The sequence below is a fragment of the Seriola lalandi genome, unplaced genomic scaffold (assembly GCF_002814215.2).
Source record: "Seriola lalandi dorsalis isolate HSWRI2012SDOR001 ecotype SW California unplaced genomic scaffold, Sedor1 jcf7180002054582, whole genome shotgun sequence".
NCBI lineage: Eukaryota > Metazoa > Chordata > Actinopteri > Carangiformes > Carangidae > Seriola > Seriola lalandi.
This window is the reverse complement of record NW_019525135.1, coordinates 332,268-351,723: the sequence shown is the minus strand read 5'-3', so window position 1 is coordinate 351,723 and position 19,456 is coordinate 332,268. Positions and strand designations below refer to the sequence as shown.

General features: G+C 37.7%; 1 protein-coding gene across 1 annotated transcript; it reads right to left on the bottom strand.

Annotated features, from left to right (window-relative positions):
- Nucleotides 1-3,251: 3,251 nt before the first annotated feature.
- On the bottom strand, nucleotides 3,252-18,408 carry wdr19 (WD repeat domain 19). Its single transcript, XM_023418568.2, has 36 exons — nucleotides 18,304-18,408; nucleotides 17,218-17,309; nucleotides 17,063-17,128; nucleotides 16,812-16,937; nucleotides 16,488-16,603; nucleotides 16,265-16,380; nucleotides 15,994-16,074; nucleotides 15,591-15,703; nucleotides 15,316-15,489; nucleotides 15,158-15,228; nucleotides 14,884-15,056; nucleotides 14,191-14,311; nucleotides 13,989-14,095; nucleotides 13,744-13,860; nucleotides 12,741-12,896; nucleotides 11,568-11,715; nucleotides 11,024-11,234; nucleotides 10,339-10,498; nucleotides 10,099-10,209; nucleotides 9,507-9,616; nucleotides 9,366-9,423; nucleotides 8,826-8,972; nucleotides 8,528-8,610; nucleotides 8,345-8,428; nucleotides 8,112-8,258; nucleotides 7,441-7,565; nucleotides 7,143-7,252; nucleotides 6,945-7,013; nucleotides 6,770-6,847; nucleotides 5,718-5,814; nucleotides 5,463-5,587; nucleotides 4,883-4,964; nucleotides 4,612-4,762; nucleotides 4,304-4,427; nucleotides 4,102-4,178; nucleotides 3,252-3,669 (listed from the first exon to the last, which is right to left on the bottom strand). Exons 1-36 carry the CDS (start codon nucleotides 18,310-18,312, stop codon nucleotides 3,555-3,557), a joined length of 4,050 nt encoding a protein of 1,349 aa, XP_023274336.1. The 5' UTR covers nucleotides 18,313-18,408; the 3' UTR covers nucleotides 3,252-3,554.
- Between the last annotated feature and the right edge of the window lie 1,048 nt (nucleotides 18,409-19,456).

Below are 19,456 nucleotides of genomic sequence, written 5' to 3'. Positions count from 1 at the left end.
AAGGAATACAACAACATAGGATATGAAGGCATAAAAATGTCACAAAATGTCATAGTTTAGTATGGCATAAAACTTCAAAAAAAGATCATAATATATTATGGCATAAAAGGCCACAAAAACGTCATAGTATGACAAGGAATACAACGACATAGTGTAGAAAGGTATAAAAATGCCAAGAAACGTCATAGTATAGTATGGCACAAAATGTCAAAAAAAACATCACAGTATATTAAGGTATAAAAGGTCTTAAAAACCTCATAGGATGGTAAGACATAAGGCGATATAGTATAGTAAGGCATAAAAATGCCAAAAAACATCATAGTATAGTATGGCATAAAAGGTCACAGAAACGTCATAGCATGGCAAGGAATACAAAAACATAGTCTACAAAGGTACAAAAATGCCAAGAAAAGTCATAGTTTAGTATGGCATAAAAATTGCAAAAAACGTCATAGTATAGTATGGCACAAAATGTCAAAAAAACATCATGGTTGGGGCGTTGTGTGGTGTAGTGGTCTAAGCAGGCGCCCCATATGTAGAGGCTACAGTCCTCGCTGCAGTTGGCCTCGGTTCAAGTCCCGCATCGGACGGCCCTTGCTGCATGTCATTCCCCCTCTCTGCCTCCCCATTTCCTGTCTCTCTACTGTCCTGTCAAATAAAGGCATAAAAAGCCCCAAAAAATATACTTGAAAAAAAACAAAACATCATAGTATTTTAAGCCATAAAAGCTCATAAAAATGTCATAGTATTCCAAGGAATACAACAACATAGTATATTAAGGCATAAAAATTTCACAAAATGTCATAGTTTAATATGGCATAAAAATGCAAAAAAAACGTCATAGTATAGTATGGCATAAAATGTCAAAAAAACATCATAGTATATTATGGCATAAAAGGTCATAAAAACGTCATAGTATGGCAAGGAGTACAACGACATAGTGTAGAAAGGTACAAAAATGTCAAGAAACGTCATAGTATAGTATGGCATAAAAATGTTAAAAAACGTCATAGTATATTAAGGTATAAGAGGTCTTAAAAACCTCATAGTATGGCAAGACATAAGACAACATAGTATAGTATAGCATAAAATGTCAAAAAACATCATAGTACAGTATGGCATAAAAATGTTAAAAAACGTCATAGTATATTATGGCACAAAATGTCAAAAAAACATCATAGTATAGTATGGCATAAAAGGTCATAAAAACGTCATGGTATGGCAAGGAATACAACGACATAGTGTAGAAAGGTATAAAAATGCCAAGAAACGTCATAGTATAGTGTGGCACAAAATGTAAAAAAAAACATCACAGTATATTAAGGTATAAAAGGTTTTAAAAACCTCATAGGATGGTAAGACATTAGGCGATGTTAAAAAACGTCATAGTATAGTATGGCATAAAACGTCAAAAAAACATCATAGTATATTATGGCATAAAAGGTCAAAAAAACGTCATAGTATAGCAAGGAATACAACAACATAGTGTAGAAAGGTACAAAAATGCCAAGAAACATCATAGTATAGTATGGCATAAAAACGTTGAAAAACGTCATAGTATATTAAGGTATAAAAGGTCCTAAAAACCTCATAGTATGGCAAGACATAAGACGACATAGTATAGTAAGGTATAAAAATGCCAAAAAACATCATAGTATAGTATAGCATAAAAACGTTGAAAAACGTCATAGTATATTATGGCATAAAAGGCCTTTAAAACGTCATAGTAAGTCAAGGAATACAACGACATAGTGTAGAAAGGTATAAAAATGCCAAGAAACGTCATAGTATGGTATGGCACAAAATGTCAAAAAGATTTCATAGTATGTTAAGGTATAAAAGGTCTTAAAAACCTCATAGGATGGTAAGACATAAGACAACATAATATAGTAAGGTATAAAAATGTCAAAAAACCTCATAGTATAGTATGGCATAAAAATGCCTCCTTTATTCCTTTCTCTATAAAGTGCATGGAAACTCTTTATTCAACCTCAGTTTGAAGTTACACTGTGTTGGGACTGTAGCCTGATCTTTTGTAAAGATGGTTTTAAAAGACACAAATACAACTTGATAACTTTGTCCAATTTTTATTTTTAGATTACCATCACAATAGGAAGACATAAAACATGATTAAATCATCATAGTATAGTAAGGCATAAAACGACATAGTATAGTTGGACATAAAAATGCCAAAATATGTCATAGTATAGTAAGGTATAAAAATGTCAACAAACTTCATATTATAGTAAGGCATAAAATGTCAAAAAACATAATCGTATAGTAAGGCATACAAATATGAAAAAATATAGTATAGTAAGGCATAAAAATGCCAAAAAATGTCATAGTATAGTAAGGCATAAAAACGTCAAAAAATGTAATAGTAAAGTAAGGCATAAAAACGTCATACTATACTATGACATTTCCATGCCTTAGTAGACTTTAAATTTCTTGAAAACGTTATAGTATACTGAAGCATTAAAACATTATAGTATAGTAAGGCATACAAATATCAAAAAACATAGTATAGTAAGGCATAAAGTGTCATGAAAGCATCATAGTATAGTAATGCATAAAAACGTCAAAAAATGTCTTAGTATACTATGACGTTTTCATGCCTAGTATACTCAGGCATTCAATTTCATAAAACACTATCATATAGTAAGTCATACAAATATAAAAAAAAATAGTATAGTAAGGCGTAAATGAAAACATCATACTATAATATGATGTTATTATACGTTAGTATTTTCAGGCATAACGTCATGAAAAAGTCTTAGTATAGTAAGGCATAAAATCTCAAAAAACATCATAGTATGGTTAGGAATAAAATGTCATGAAAGCGTCAGAGTATAGTAATGCATACAAATATCAAAACACATAGTAAAATAAGGCATAAAAACGTAGAAAAACATCACACTATACTGTGACGTTTTTATGCCTTAGTATACTAAGGAAGGAATAAAAACGTCATAGTATAAAATGTCATGAAAACTTCATAGCACAGCAAGGTAGAAAAAAATCAAAGTATTGCAAGGCAAAAAAAGTATATTGACTATCAAGTTTTCAATTGTTCGTCAGATAAAATAAGACATTTAAAAAAATGTCAACTTTTGCTTCAGGAATGTATGGTTTCATACCTTTTCTTCAATGCTGTTGCCCAACAGATTACTTGAGAAATAATTACAAATCCTTTGTTGTTGGTTGCAGAACTCACAGACAGTTAAAACTGATAAAGTAAATCATTACAAATATTCACTGGTATAGAAATATATTTTTATTCTTGATGCATCCTCAGCCAGTTTACAATGGTTATTCAAAATCCACAAGCTAAAAAAAATTTGAAATCTGAATTTTTACAAATACAAATAGAGAATAAAAAGAATAACAGGTAACAAAACGGTTTTATTACACATACAATTTCACCTAAATATACATTACATTTTTTATTTGCTTTATTGTCTTTTGGTTGATATCAAGTGTCTCTGTTATGTCATACAAAACTATCAATAAATTCCATCCAAAATATATATTTTATGTATTTAAACATTTTTTCTTCATTGATCCAGTTCATCAGTCTGCAGGTATTTGGAACAATCAGAGATCTTCTTCACCTGGTTGACACTCAGAGTCTCAGAGCACATGGGACACATTGTCTCCATCTCCAGCAACCTGAAACAAAAGTTCAGTGTAAATTTGTCAACGTCGAATTCAATTTAATTAAGCAATTGACCCTGATATACAAAAGAATGGTCAATGTGGAAACAAAAAGTGGAGGACACCTTAGAGTGTATTATCATGCTGATACCATGGCCACTTATCAAAGGCAAAAAGAAGCTGCACTCAAATCAAAATCCACAGGGGGTCGAAAACTCAAGCCATGGTCATAAAAGCTGATCTACCAGACACTTTCAGCATTTAGTCATTAAACAACATTCTGCAAACTGTTGTGTTGTAATTCTGAGATCAACCATCCACATATTGTCTTTTTTATTTTCATATCACAATGCTGTCTTTAATTTAGATAAACATTAATTTGTTATATGATCACTTAACTACCTGAAAATGACAACTAGTGTATGTTCATGCTTGTGTGACACTTACAGAATGAACTGCGAGTAGAGAGCAGGAAATTCACAGTGAGGACATACAGACCAGTCTTCTTTCAGCATATGACGACCCTGAGGACAATGAAAAGAGAACAAAGATCAAATGATAACAATGGTTTTTAAAAAATGTAGTGCTAGCTTCTTTTTTTTTTCTTTTAACCGCATTCGAGTCTTAAAATGTCATGTGGTGTTTGTACCGTGGCAATGCAGTAGGGCAGGTTGTTCTTGCAGGAAATACACAGCAGTTCGTTCTGTGGTAGCTGAAAGCCACAGAAGGGACATGGAGTCGTTTCCTCCTCTAGCTCCGATGTATCTGGACGTCTGTGGTGCAGACACATACAGAGTGAAGACAATGATTCATAGGCAGTGTAGGGCAGGTAGATGAGAAGTACACATGTGGAGATGGCGGGAGGTCAGGAAGAGCGGGAGAGGGGGTCTGAAAATCATTAGCGGATGGCAAAATTTCTACAAAAGTGAACAGGAGATGTGGACATTCTTCACTCACCGAACCATAGCCTCAATCTTCTTCCTGTACTTTGGGTCGATGTCGTTTCGGTATTCTGGTCTCATCAGCATGGCAGCAAAGCTGAAAGCCGAGTTCTTCAGTCCAGCACGGTGACACTCAATGACTGCTGACGTCAGAATGGGAACGACATCTATACACACACACACACACATACACACTGATGAAACTTCTAGTGGAAGACTTCTAGTTTTTGTGTGTACTTCACAATCGATTAGTATTGGGAAAAGGAGATTTATCTGTTTTGACTCACGTGCAGGAAACTTGCTGATATTGTTGCTGACACGAATGAGCATGCGTGCTCCTTTTAGGTGGTCTCCTCTCTTCACATGGACCTACATAAAAAAACACATTTACAAAGTCAAAGTCACATATGTAATATTAAGATAGAGAAGCCTTGTCATATAACATTTAGACTGACATGCCCATGATGCTTTACAAACCCTTTAACATAGGTTTTATTCAGAAAAACAACCTTAGTTCTCATTATGTCAAACTGTGCTGTACTGGTTGGTGTGTCAGATGCTTTCTTGCCTTTTCCCATTTTAATTTGTGTTTATTTTGACCATTGTAATCATGACATACATTTTGATGTTGTAAGCAAATGTCATATTTTGTTGATTTTAGAAGTGAGAAAAAGTAAATACAACTCTTGCAAAAAAACAAACATTCTTCAAGTCACTAGCAGCAGTTTGACTGATTGCTTCATGTAAACAATGACAAGATCATTATAAATGATTACAGGTGGGGTTTTTTTCATGTAGGCCCTCTATCAGCAATAGAGATTTCTACTAACACATTGTATGCATGTGAACGATTTCAGCTGTTCTGACCTTCACCAGTAGGTAGGAGTGGAGGATCATCAGATTGGTGGCCATCTCAGCAGGGATCTTAATCTTTTGGGCCTGCAGCTCTGTGTACATGCTGAACAGCACGTCATGGGCATTACGGTAGTTCCCTTTAAGAGTAACAGACACACACAAAAAATAAGCAGGCAAGAAAAACTTGATTGCAATTTTTATCACATGGGTCATGTTGTTGAAACTGGCTAAGAATGTCTTGATTAGTGTTAGTGAATATGTTTGTACCTGCACACTGCTCCTCCCTGGCGATGATGATGGCGGTGCGAGCAGCCTCCCTGTACTGCTGCAGCGCCATATAGAGACGGAAGAGGTACTTGGCATCCTGGGAAGAGGGCCAACGAACCATCAACATTTTAGACATGGGGAAAGGGGTAAAACAGTGCTGCAGCTTTCATCCGCTTTGTGATCATGATCTACGTGTAATTAATGTCTGATTTACAGCAGCTAATGACACAATCTGGGACCAGTGATCCCTAATACCTGTAGATGTATTCTGCAAGTGGAGAGTGTTAACTGCAGTTCTGAAATTAGCAAAGTCAAAAGGAAAACTAAATCTGTCCTGACTTTGGCAGAAAACTGGGTTTATTTAGGACACCATTTATCAGAGCATGAAACTGAGTGAAAAAAATGGTTTTCAGGGCCTTTGAATGCATATTTGCAGATAACAGGAAAACTGTGCTTCCAGGATGGTGCCCCTGTTTGGTCGGTAACACATCTCAAGGCACAGAATTAATCAGTTGAAACAGTTCCTTAAGGGCAAGCTGAAGGAATATAAGGCACACTCATGTCCTACTGACATGTTCACAAAGATGTACATTACCTATGACACGCATACACATACAGACACATAAATGATGGCCCACCTGTCTTTCATAAAGACAACTGCTAAATGGATACTCCTATTAGCTCTGTTGGCAGAATGTCAATTACTGTTTTGAAATACAAGATTTGTGGATAGTGCCTTATTGGACTTGAGAAACCTAGTAACTAAAAATATGCCCTCTCTTCAAATTTTACTGTTCTTTTTTTTTTAAAGTGAAAGGTTGTGTTTATGTCAATCTCACACTTCTGGTTCCTACCTGAATTGACAGAAGCTATCAAATTTAAAGAGGAGAGACAGTAAGAGGGAGAACGAGTGAAAAATACACCAAACAATAAATGTAGACAATAATAAGTTATTACTGGAAATGTTACAACAATATCATGTAGCTAGGAAAGTCACAGTCATTGAGCTGAATGAAAGAGAGAAGGCTCCATTGTTCCAGTATATTGATTACCTTGGGCATTCCGTCACTCTCCCCCATCAGGTAATCTATCAGCTGACCGGTCAAAGAGCTGTCTTTGGCCTGACCCACCTGGAGTGCATACACACACACCAAAAACACTTAACTGAATGCCCACTTCATTTTGTATATACCCAGTCACATTCAGTTTGACACACACAGCTCTCACCGTCTGAATAGCCATCTCCACTGCCAGGTTGTCATCAGTGTTGGGACACTTCAGGAAGTGTTTCAAGGCCTGAGAAACACAAAGAAAGAAAAAACTGACAATGTGAGTCAGTGTCTCGTGTCTACGTAACTATTGAATCAGATAAAGTCACAAAAAACTGTTGAGTAAATAAACGAACTACTAGCAGAAAGTTCTTACTCTGCTGTACTGCCCACACTTCTGGAAGAACTTGCCAGCCTGCAGGTGTTTCTTTTCTCCCTCAAAGTAGAGAGCAATGCTCTGGTAATCCTCCTGCGTCGCCTCAGAGCCTGATCAACACACACACACGCAGTTATGCAATTAATATTCAACCATTTATTTGGAATTACAATGATAGAAAACAGCTTGGGCCACTAGCAAATAGTGCAACAGCAAATAATGTTAGACACACTTCGAATGTTTATATCAAATTGTAAATGTCTATATGATCTACACACACATTACCACACAGACTGACCAATGATGTCTGCATAGACCTCCATCTGTCCGTGCTGCTGAGCCAACTGGAAAGCTTCATCGTTGCACTGAGACAGAACCAGGAAGTGGATGGCTGAGCCGTAGTCGTTCAACCGCAGGAAGAATCTGAGACACACAAACATATGTTTAAGGTCTATTACAGAAATACAGAGAGAGAACTAGAGATGAAATTACTTGTTAATTAATCCTTTAATCAATCGAGAAGAAATTTATTAGCAACAATTTTGATAATTGATTAATTGTTTAAGTAATTTATCACACAAAATTGTCAAGCTTCTCAAATGGGAGGATTTGCAGCTTTTCTCTATTTCATATTATTGTGAATTGAATATCTTTGTGATTTGTGAGCATTGGACTGCTGGTCAGACAAAACAAGCAATTTGAAGATGTCCCGTTGAAATTGGCTTTACTATTTTGTGACATTTTATAGCCCAAACAATCAAAAAAGAATCAACAGTATAAATATACATTAGTGCAGCCTTATAAAGGATTAGTTTTGATAAGACTCAATATAAAACAGTCTGTGGAATTCAGTTTGGTGAGGTCAACACTAAAGAGAAAACAGTAGATGGAACTAAAAGAAATGACGATAACATGGTTATGTGCACAACCTTTGTTGTGTGTGTACGCCTGTGCTCATCTTTGTCCTACCTGGCAACCATCTTTGCTCCATCGATGCTCTGCGTCTCCCTGACAATGCGAACAGCATCCTCAGGGTTGTTCAGGTGGTCCAGCAGCACACGGATCATGTTGTCCCAGTCTTTAGCGCTCTCATAGGCCCTTGCTGCGTCCTTATACCTGATGCAAACAGTATACATTACATCAGCTTCTCTTTCAATGATTTAACTGTCTTCAGTGGTGACACATTCAGACTAAGAACCTACCTGCCATCCGCCTCTTTGGCCTTGGCATACTGCAGGTGGATCTTGGGAGAGGAAACGTGGGGGAGCAGCTCTCCCACCTTCGCCCTGAGTATGGAGTAGAAACACATGAATAAAATAGAATAACATAAAGGAGGAGAGAAACTTGCAGGTCTCTGTGTTGGTGTATGTTAGTGTTTGCCTCACCAGTTCTTGCAACGAATGTAGACGGATGCAGCCTTGTCATAATACTGGCCTTTCTCATAGAGCTGAGCAGCTTCAGAGAATTGCTGTGAGAAATTTAAAAGACCATAGAAGGAGATATGAACGAAATGAAATTAAAAAATATTATCTGATGCTCAGATATTTTCAGCGCTGCACAATAAACGCAGTCTGTAAAACACACATAAACACTTCAGGTGACTTTAATCTAATGCTAATGTATAATATGGGAAATCACCAAAACATTTAATTTACAAGAAGAAAGAGATGAGGCTGTCTCTACCTTCATGCTCTCCAGTATGGCTCCACATTCCTTCTTGAGGACTCTGCTTGTGTGCTGAATAGCCTGGGCAGCTCCTCTCCTGATGTCACCCATTCTGATGGACATCCTGGCTACACCTGCTTGACATGCCTCGTCATGCTCCTGGAACTGACACAGCAAAGGAACGATGGTTGAAGGTGAGGGCAACAGAGGGAGAAAATTCAAAGTAAGTAAAAGTTATTTAATTTTCATCATCTTTGTTCTGACTGCTTTTTACAAATCCTAAGAGGAGAATCTGAAAGGATATACAGCAAGTAGTTAACAGGAACAGCATTCTTTGTCCTACAGCTGCAGGGTGCATGTAAACTAAACCACATTAGCAGAAATAATTGGATGCTGCCATATTTAACAACAATAACTATCATAGTATCAGGAGGTATGTGTAATCAAAACAAGTATCTGGGGTAAGCACAGTCCAAAAATGAACATTTATTAACTTTTTGTACTATTATTATTTCTGACAGATGAGTTATATATATAGTACCGGTATATTGCACTTACTTTATTATTGTGGGTCATGCCTTTTTCATAATGTGCCAATGCATTCACATAGTCTCCACTACAAAGAGAAAAATAGAGGTTTAGAAAGATCAAGTCTGCTGAATAATATATACTGTACGTGTGTTGTGTGGATACACCTACATAAACTCCAGGTGAACGGCATATTCTTTGGATATAAAGGGAATCTGGTCTTCAGCTAGCCTCTTCGCTAACATAAGAGCGCTGTCCCAGTGCAACAGGTCCCTTCTCATCTAAAACAAACACACAAAATGCTACATTAACAATGTTAATTAACAATAGCTGACAAAATCTACAATTGTAAGGAATTACTTAACCCAGCAGTTCATAACCTTTTCCTACTCATGGCCTACTTGAAAATCTCAAAAAAGTCGGTGGCCCACATCTGACCCCATAACAATACGGAGGCCAAGAGCACTTTCTTCTTTAATGGTAACGATCAAACATTCACGATTGAACTGAAAGCAGGGTAAACATGTAGGAAGCTCAATTTTTCTTTTTTGTTTAAAAAAAAACAAAAAGGTTGGACTCTGCCGACCAGTTTTAAAAACATGTTTTCATCAAAATTGTACTGTGTTGCAAATGATTTGTCCGCCCATGTGCAATATCTTGGTTATGAGCCACTGACTTAACCAATTTTATTACAGGAGATACCCAAATAAAGCACAAGCAATCGGCCTTGGTCTCTTACACATATACAAAAATACAAACACACCTCCAGGGCAGCAATTGGGCAGTTTGAGGAGAGATAGAGGTCCTGAGCCAAGTTGTAGTCACCTAGAAACATGGCCAAATGTCCTGCCAGTAAATTCATGTCCTCTGTACCCTGGACAGAGGGAGACACAGACACCAAGAGAGACAGATAAGGAGATAGGAACAATGTTGTGTCAAAAGAGACAGAAACACTGTCTTTTATGAGGAGTATGTGATATATAAACCATTGTGTGTTTTGTACCTGGATGCTCTGCAGTGAAAGGACCATGCCCACATTGCCACTCATGCGATAGACCTGGATGGCCAGATCGACCTCCATGTGGACCAGACAGGCTTTGCCTAACTCTGCCCAGTCTGCCTCAGTGCCTGCAGACTTGCAAAGAGCCAAAGCTTCATGGAACCTGGGCAGGAATACACACACACACACACACACACACACACACACACACACACACACACACACACACACACACACACACAATTTTGTTCCTAGTCTCACTGATTTAACCCAGAGTTAAAATTGGAAGGTGTCGTCAGGGAGAGACAGACAATGAAACCAAAACAAAACAATTACCAAAAACAATGTATTACCTTTGTTTGAATATAATTCATATATGGTATGGGTGCTGAAAGCCACAATTTTATACATAATGTAATGTTAATCATTGCGGTCTTATTTTTTCCCCAATTACAAACAGAATTTTTGTATTTTCAAAATTTTGTAAGCAGATTTAGACATATCCTTCTCAACACAGCTGTACTTTATCTTTCATTCAGTAGTTAGAACTGATTAGTTTAATGTCCATTGACACAACAGCATTAACACCACAAGCAGCATTAGTCATTGTGGGTAACAAAGTTTTAACAAAGTAAAAATTCTTCTTTAACAGCAACATCTAATAAATCTGATGCCAGATTGAACTGACCTCTTGAGCATGAGTGCCTGGGTGAGATGCTTGCTGAGTCCTGGCGGTGAATCTGTTGATGTGCCAGTTGAGTGCTGGAGGAAGGAGTGTGTGCTCAGAGCCACTTCACTGGTCTTGCCACTCGCCCTCTGACAAGTCAGTTCCCCATTGTACAAGAGCAAAGGCTTCTGTGAAAAGATCGTGGTGCTCCCCACCAACACCACTCGAGGACCTGGGCAGACACAGTGAGAGAGACATTAAAAAATGCTCAAAGATCATCCCTGTTATCTCTCTTCTACTTTTATATCACAGGATTACAATAACAGGAGGACTATTTCAATGAGGCTAGGAGCCAGAGTTTTGCTGTACTGTTAGATAAAACTATTTTGTTGATTTCATTTTAAAATGTATTATACTGCACTAATTGCAAGCCACTCTGAATAAGATGGTGGGGGAAAGAAAAAAAAATCAGAAAAACCAGTACTCTCTTTTTAATAAGTTAGAGGTAAACATTAGAGAAATAAAAATGTGTAAGTGTGTGTGTTATGCTGTGGCATCTCCCTACCATATATGGTAGTTTTATGCAGGGCATAGGTGTAGACCTTGTCATTGTCATAAGCTACAAACACTCCTCTGTCAGCATGCCAGTTGTCCCACAGCACTCCTGTGATGGTGGGAGAGAAGTTGGGGAGCTCAAAGCAGGAGTCAGTTGTCTGGATCGGATGGACACACGGACACACACACACACACACACACACACACACACACACAAAGATTAGTTGTTTTCACATCTAATACTGTATAATAAGTTGGTCTGGTTAGCTTGGAGAAAGATGTGACACTTAAATCCAGGCTGTAGCCATCATGATCATGATGGGTTCACATCGTCAAATTAATCAATTTTAAGAATACATCTAAGAACTGATAATACACAGTGCATAGACTGTCTCAATGCTCATTATCAAACTTTGGTCTTAACATGGTGATATTTTGACATTTCTAAGGTTTTGCTTTGACCAGTGTAGGATTATTAGTTTTTGTATAAATACAACCTGTGGTTTGAGGAACATGTCAGATCATTTTCTTTAGACTTAATCCAAATTACTTGTTACTCCATTTGCCTTTACCGTCCATGTATTAGTATTTTCATATTCAGAGTATATGGTGGAGTCAGACAATAAATAGTGTTGTAAGTCGCAGTGATTTATAAGCCCTGAAACTTAAAGATGTCAGATTTGATCCCAGGAGCAGTTGTACATCTTTTCATAGTATCAAAACAAAGACACTCTACCTTCTAAATTTGTGTTAGTCATACTACACAAGAGAGAGCCACAAATGTGCATGAGATATAATTGGAAAGGGAGAAAGTGGGTCATGGCAATGGTTAGGAGTGGGCATCTAACTCATGAAGTCCTAATGACTTGGACCATACTTTAACCAGTTGCAGCACACCAGAACAACACATACTATTAGTTTACTTAAATTCTGCATCATTAGTTTTCAGTTGTTTCTCTTATATCTGTATAGCTTGTCATACTACATTTCATTGTTTTAACTTGTTTGTACAATCCAAATTGTATTAAACTCCATTAACTATTTATTGAATCTCTTTTTACCATGATATTTTGTCACTGTATGCTTAAGTACTTGTGTAATTAAAAGTGCAAACCTCTCTGTGTGTGCTTGTAATTTCAGCTGTGTGTATTCATAGGTGTAATAAGTAACCATATGTACTGACATTTGCAGGAGAGAGCAGGAAGCCGCCGTTCTTGTCATCAATGAAGACCAGCCGTGTGCCATTTAAGTCAGGGAATACTCTCCTCACACCAACTGGATGGCTGTAGCTGCTCACAGTCTCCCAGTCCTCCACAAAGACACATACCACATTGCCTGACTGAGAAAAAGATAATAAGAGAGATAAGAGCATCCATTAGAAAAAGTGACAATTACAAATGCACGGCAACCAACAACAGTAGTAGGCAGGGATAAGGGGAGATGGGGAAATAGTAAAACAAGAACAAATACTAGACCACAAAAGACTGAAGAAGCAGATCTGGGGAAAACAGGAAAAAGGGATGATTAAGGAGAGGTTAGAGGAAATGGACCAGGACTAGTCTTTGTCTTTGAGAATTCACAAAACTGAAACATGTAATAATTAGAATCACTGCCTTGAGTTTGTGTTGCCTCTGCCAACCAGTCAAATTTCAGTTTGTGCATAAACAGTTCAATGTCTGTCCAGAACCATATACTATATACACTGAGAACTTTGAAGGGATTAAATAAAAGGTATTAAGTGTATTTTGTCATAATTAGTATTTGAATTCTTGAATTATGGCCAAAAATGTGTTTTGTCACAGAGACCTTTGACCACAGAATTCTAATGAGTTCATCCTTGAGTCCAAGTGAACATTTGTGCCAATTTTTTTTTAAATTCCCTCACAGCGTTCCTGAGACATTGCATTCATGAGAATGAGATGAATGGAAAATCTGAAAACATATTGCCTCTGGCCACTGCTGATGCCAGTGCGAAGGTATAAAAGAGAGATTGTTTTCAATAAATCTTTGTTTTGAGTTTGGTGATGAAATTGATTGTGTATAACAGATACAGTATATGAAAGGAACTTTCTGATTCAGAAATTAGCACCACCAGTGTCCACAGTCATGCTTTCATTCAGTGTGTGCGGAGCAGCTTCACTATGTACTAAGTGGGCTGACTGACGTGATGATGTGCTGAGTCTTACATCAGTGCCGTAGTAAAGGAAGTCAGCGGTGAGAGCATGGCAAAGGATTCGACCTTTTCTGTCATCATCTGGAAACAACTTCATCTGTTTCTTCTCCTCATGGTCTTTGCCTTCGATCTAAAACACACATACACAGACTTGTAGAATATCCATGTTAAACAATAACGATAAAGGGTGAAGCCTGTTCATTGATCATTTATTGTTCAATAAAAAGAAAGACAAAGCACTGACACCAGATGACTCACCATGTGCAGCTGCACTTTTCCCTCAAAGAGCGCTGCTGCGTAGTCTGAGTTAAGGCACATACTGGCTATCGTCCCCAAATACTCAACATCCTTCAGCTTGTGAAAACCTGAGTGATACACAGAAACAGCGCAGTAAAACTTATGCGCAGACATTTACATGATTAAATCAATTCCTACACACACCACATAACGCTCGACACACCAGGTTCTTGGTCAACCAATGCGTAGAACCAGGCTCTGTTGTTCATCCCGACAGCTACATGGTATGGTCCCACTGCAATGAAAGTGGGCTCTACGTCCAATTCTATGGTCACAAGGGTTTCCTGAAAAACAAATGAGAGAGAGATTTAATATTGAATCTATTCAGTCAGCAGTATCTACCCCCATCAGCGCAGAAACACAACTAGCCCAGTCTTACATACTGTATCTTGCCCTTTTAATCACTTTCATTTCTTATTAATCTTTCCTCTAATCAGCCTAGACCATGAGCTCACCTATTTTTTGCCAAATGTGTTTAATACATTTCATGGTCCAATAATACATCTACACATATAGCCATGCCCTTTTCAGCCCACAGACACATACAACACCTCTCAACTGCTCCTCATCAAATCTTATCCAATTTTTACAAAATAGGTACATGACATATTTGGATGACAACCCAAAAAGTAATGCATTTGTCTGTTGATATTCCATACTATAGGATTTATGTATTCTCCATATTTTAGCCAACATCAACAAAAAAGATTTAACAGCTTGTGCAACCTCGGCAGAGTTTTGCATATTCATTCTTGTTGCAATGCTGTATGCATTTTGAGTGAGTGTGTGTGTGTGTGTGTGTGTGTGTGTGTGTGTGTGTGTGTGTGTGTGTGTGTGTGTGTATTTGTGTCCTCACCCCCTCAACCTGGTTGGAGATGGTGACCTCCAGCAGGGAGGTGAGGTAGGCCAGCCGGGTACCAAAGCTATCACAGAGGAGGGGCAGCTTGGTCAGGAAGACATGGAGTGTCCCTTTCTGTGTGGAAAGAGCCAACAGCTGGCCATCATCTGTCCAGCTCAGCTGGTCCAGACCTGGAGGAGGAGAGAGGGTGGGAGGCAAATGAAAGAGAAGTAGGTGATGCTTTCAAGATGACACTTTGACAGTTTGGCTGGAAAAGATGACTGTCTCTCACCTTTAGTCTCGTCATCCAACTGAATTATATTGCTGATATCTTTAAGCTCAGACAGCTCGTGGATCTTTATGCTGCAATAAGAAATACGTAAATTTATTTTTTCATGCTAACAAAGAAACAGAATGACGGTGCTATCTCTTTTGAAAGCGTGTGTGTACCTGTTGTCCCCACAGGAGGCAGCCTTGTTCAACGCTGGCGAGATGGCCACACTGTTTAGACTATCTTTGTGGTTGTGAGCCTGGTAGAGCTCCTCCCCAATCTCCCTGATGTGAGTGGAAATAACCACAAAGAATCCATGGGAGAAGCCAATGAGTATATACCCATCACCATACCTGGAAGTAACAAGCAGGGAGACAGAACTAATTTTAATACCAATATCTCACAGCCATAATTCAATATCTGAGCTTGGCGGTGTGCCTGAATATGTGAGTACCAGCGATAGGACACAATGTTTCCATAGCGGCGCTGGAACGTCAGCTCTATCCGGTTTTCAGGGTCGTTGACATTGAAAAGCATCAGTATCTTCTTCTCCACAGACACACTCACCTGAAGGGTCAATAGTTACGTTAAATTACTTTTTTGTTTTACCCATAAAGTTACTGTTTTATCTGCACTGGGAATCCTCATTGCACACTGTTCTGCAAGCATTGAGATAAAAGTACATAGCCAGTAGTGAATGCTTTGGCCTGCTTTGACAAATTACAACAGGCGACAATTCAACTTGAGACACTAGAATGTGAACATATTGTAATAAATGTGTGATGTAAAAATCATGTACTGTACATATAAGAAGAGTCTGGATAATGAAGATTAGTGAAAAATAGCAGCAATCTTACGGTGCTCTCTCCTTGAGCAGACCTTTCATCTGTCTTCATCACTGAAAAGTAAATTTCAGCAGGCTCACCGCGAAGCGTTATCTAGCAAGAGAACAGAAAGTTAACTGGATCTATTTCCCACCTTTTTTTTCTTCTTCTTCTTCTTCTACTTAGTAATACTGCGCATTCAGATATCATCGTTGACATGAACATAATCTAATGTAAACACTTATGTTTCATGGCTGAGGTAATGTTAACATATTTGTGCTTCTGTGTGTTTATGTGCAAGTACCTGTCTGATGGTGTCACCCTCATGATTGCTGATGCTCAGTGTGCTGTCATCACTTCCCAGAGCCAGTAGATTCTGAGTATTCCAGCACCCACAGGTGATCCTTCTGGTGTGCTTTCCTAGCATTCATGGAGAGAGAGGGACAGGAAATCAACACAAGAGAAGTGACTACAGAATGACAAAACTGTAAACAAGTCTCTGTGCAGTTGTGTTGCATGTGCATTACCCAGTACAGGGATCTTGCGTGAAGTTTGCTGATTGTAGATCAACAGGTTTCCTTTGACTGTCCCGACTGCCAACAGCGGGCCAGTCTTGGACCACAAGATGAAGGACATCTGATCCCTGTTGTAACAAATAACAGCAGGGAACAAACCCAGAGTATCAGAAATGATTAGCAATAATTCTCGCTCTGTTTGAGCCTCATGGGCTGGAATTATGAATGCATCAACATTAACATTTGATATTTAGCCTGAAGAAGTGTATGTGAATCTGAGAATTTTCCCAATGCTAGCTTCTCCCTCTTTGGAAATGTGATGCATGCGTGTCACACCTCATGCCGCTGTCTATCTGGGATGTTTTATTGACACTGGCATCCCAGAGGTAGATGGAGCTGGATTTTGCAGCTATCACAGCCAAAATGTCTCCATCCTTATCCCAGTCCATACCCACACAACGTCTAGGGGAAGTAAAAGAAAGGAGAAAAAGTGGAAAAGAACTTACTGTAAAATACAGCAAGAGGTAATCATCTCAATCTTTTTGATTAGACAAAGTCAGAGCCAATAAGGATGTTCTCACACTTACCCTGGAAGGTTGAGTTCAGTCCACTTGTGTCCATGGCGATCAAATATTTTCACTGAGCTGTCTTGTCTGTATTAGAAATATAATGCATATCAGCATGCATATTCATTTTACACATTTTTATAGGGCTACATTCTCTACCACAATGGTTTACTCACCCTGCAACAGCAATATAGTTACCAAGGGTTTTCTGCCACTTATACAGTAGGTTAGAACCCGCCCAGGCTTTGTCAGCAAGAATGAAAACGTTCTGTGGATGCAAAGATTACTTTTTAACTACATTTTATATGTTAAAACATATGCAAGTATGTGAAATTAAAGTGGTATTCATAGTTTTCTCAGGAGAAATACAAATAGGTTCCAAACTCAATAACAGTCTTCTCTCATCCTAACCAGAAAGATTACTTAATGTTAGATTTCATTGACTGGCTGCTCTTGATCATGCCATTCATTGCCATTTATTTCAGCATTTTTGATAAACCTAAAGCAATGTTAGCGTAATATTGCTGTTCAAAAAATAAAATGTGGGAAAGTTAAGAATTAGAGTGAGTGAACACAAATTGTTTTACTGGAAATCATCTTGAATTAAAGGGAATTACTTCTTGTTTACTTTTTTAATGCTTATTATATCCTTGTTTTAGTGAGTTTACTCAAGTTACATCATTTGAATAATCTTAAGTTTGGCTTGGAGAAACAAACTGGGGGTTTATTTTGAAACCAATGTCTTACGTTTCTTTTTATGGCATTTATGAAGTTGAAATTTGTTACATGGACTAAGATTTGACCCAGAACGTGAAAAGATAAGCTGTATAAAATGTCACACGGACAAATAAGATACAGCTGCCACAGCTAACACTATGTTAGGCGTGTAAATAATGCAATCTTACACTTTGAAGAACTGTTATGATTTTTCTGCCCATTAGCTAACCAAACATGCACCGTCGTGATGGAAGGCTTGTCCTGACATTTGGAAAAAGCGTCTTCGATCATACACCTAGAAACGCAATTCGTTACTTGACTTTGGATAACGCTATAGCCTACAAATTATCAGGTTTAGCTAATTGACGTTACCCAATGTTAAACGTTAACGTTACATTAGCGTTTAGCTTGGTTTTCAAAGAGTTGCCAAGCTAATCAATGCTAGCTGGAAGAAGCAGCTAGCTACGGTCGTGGATCAAACTCAACGTCGAAATCGTAAAACCAGAAGTAATGTTGTTATTTCCAGTTCTTTCGCTGGTACTAACCTTCATCATGGCAACACTTAGTTCATTATTTAAACTTTAAATCGATCTTTTCTGTTCAGAGCATCTTCGACATAATTGTTGTGCATATCCCAGAATGCTTCACTCTGAAGCGTCTGCAGGAGCGATGTCATAGCAACAGTGAGCAGCCAATGAGGAGCTGCAAAAGCAGAACAGAGTGATTTAAAATAAATAAATAAATAAATAATTGTTTCAAAGATGATTTAGGTCTTACTTAAGTTGCAAATTTGGACACTGAAGAAAACAAAATGCCAAAATAAATGAATAGCGGATTTTTTTTTTTTCCTGTGGTGAATTTAACCGTTGGTGGCCAATAATGTTGAGTGCAGGATGTTTTCTTCATTCAGTGACAGCTCTGAATTGAGAAAAACATGTAAACTTTATAGAAATTATTGACAACAAGGTAATCATGCATTTAATTGCAGATGTGGGCATTTTATGGGGTTGGGTGATGCGACATAATTTGGCTTTGATCCGATACCATGTAATATCATGGCCAGAATCACCAGTATCAATACCAATAATACAGATACCGACACTAATCTAAGTAACCATTATGTAGGGAAGAGAAATTTGTCTTCATTTATGAGGTGAATACATTATAAATAGTCCATTTAATCATCACCAAGTAATTGCAAAACATGAGGTATTTCTTTTCACTCTTCTCTGTTGATTACTTCATCACATGCATATTTTTAATGGTAAATAATAAATGTTTGGTATGTTCATTCTCTGCAATAAAGAGCTCATGACTGCACACATTCACACAACAGCGGCTGAGATGCAAAAATCACAGCACTAAAAATAGTGTTCATGCAGGTATTGAGCCTACTGACACAAGCACTGGTACTCAAAACAAGACTTTGCATTGGTTGTATCAATAGTTTGAGGATCGATCTGCATCCTAGCATTTTAAGCAATGTAAGCAACCATTATTATATTCATATAGTCAGAAAGAACATCTTCTTTAGCTACAGTATACAAAACTAATTACAGCCTTGAGTTTCAATACGAACATTTTTAATATTGTCAAGAAACTGCTGATAATATTACATATATTGTATGAACAGCTTGGTAGAGTGACATGAAAGACAACAATAAATAAACAATATAAAAGAAAAATAATAAATGAGCA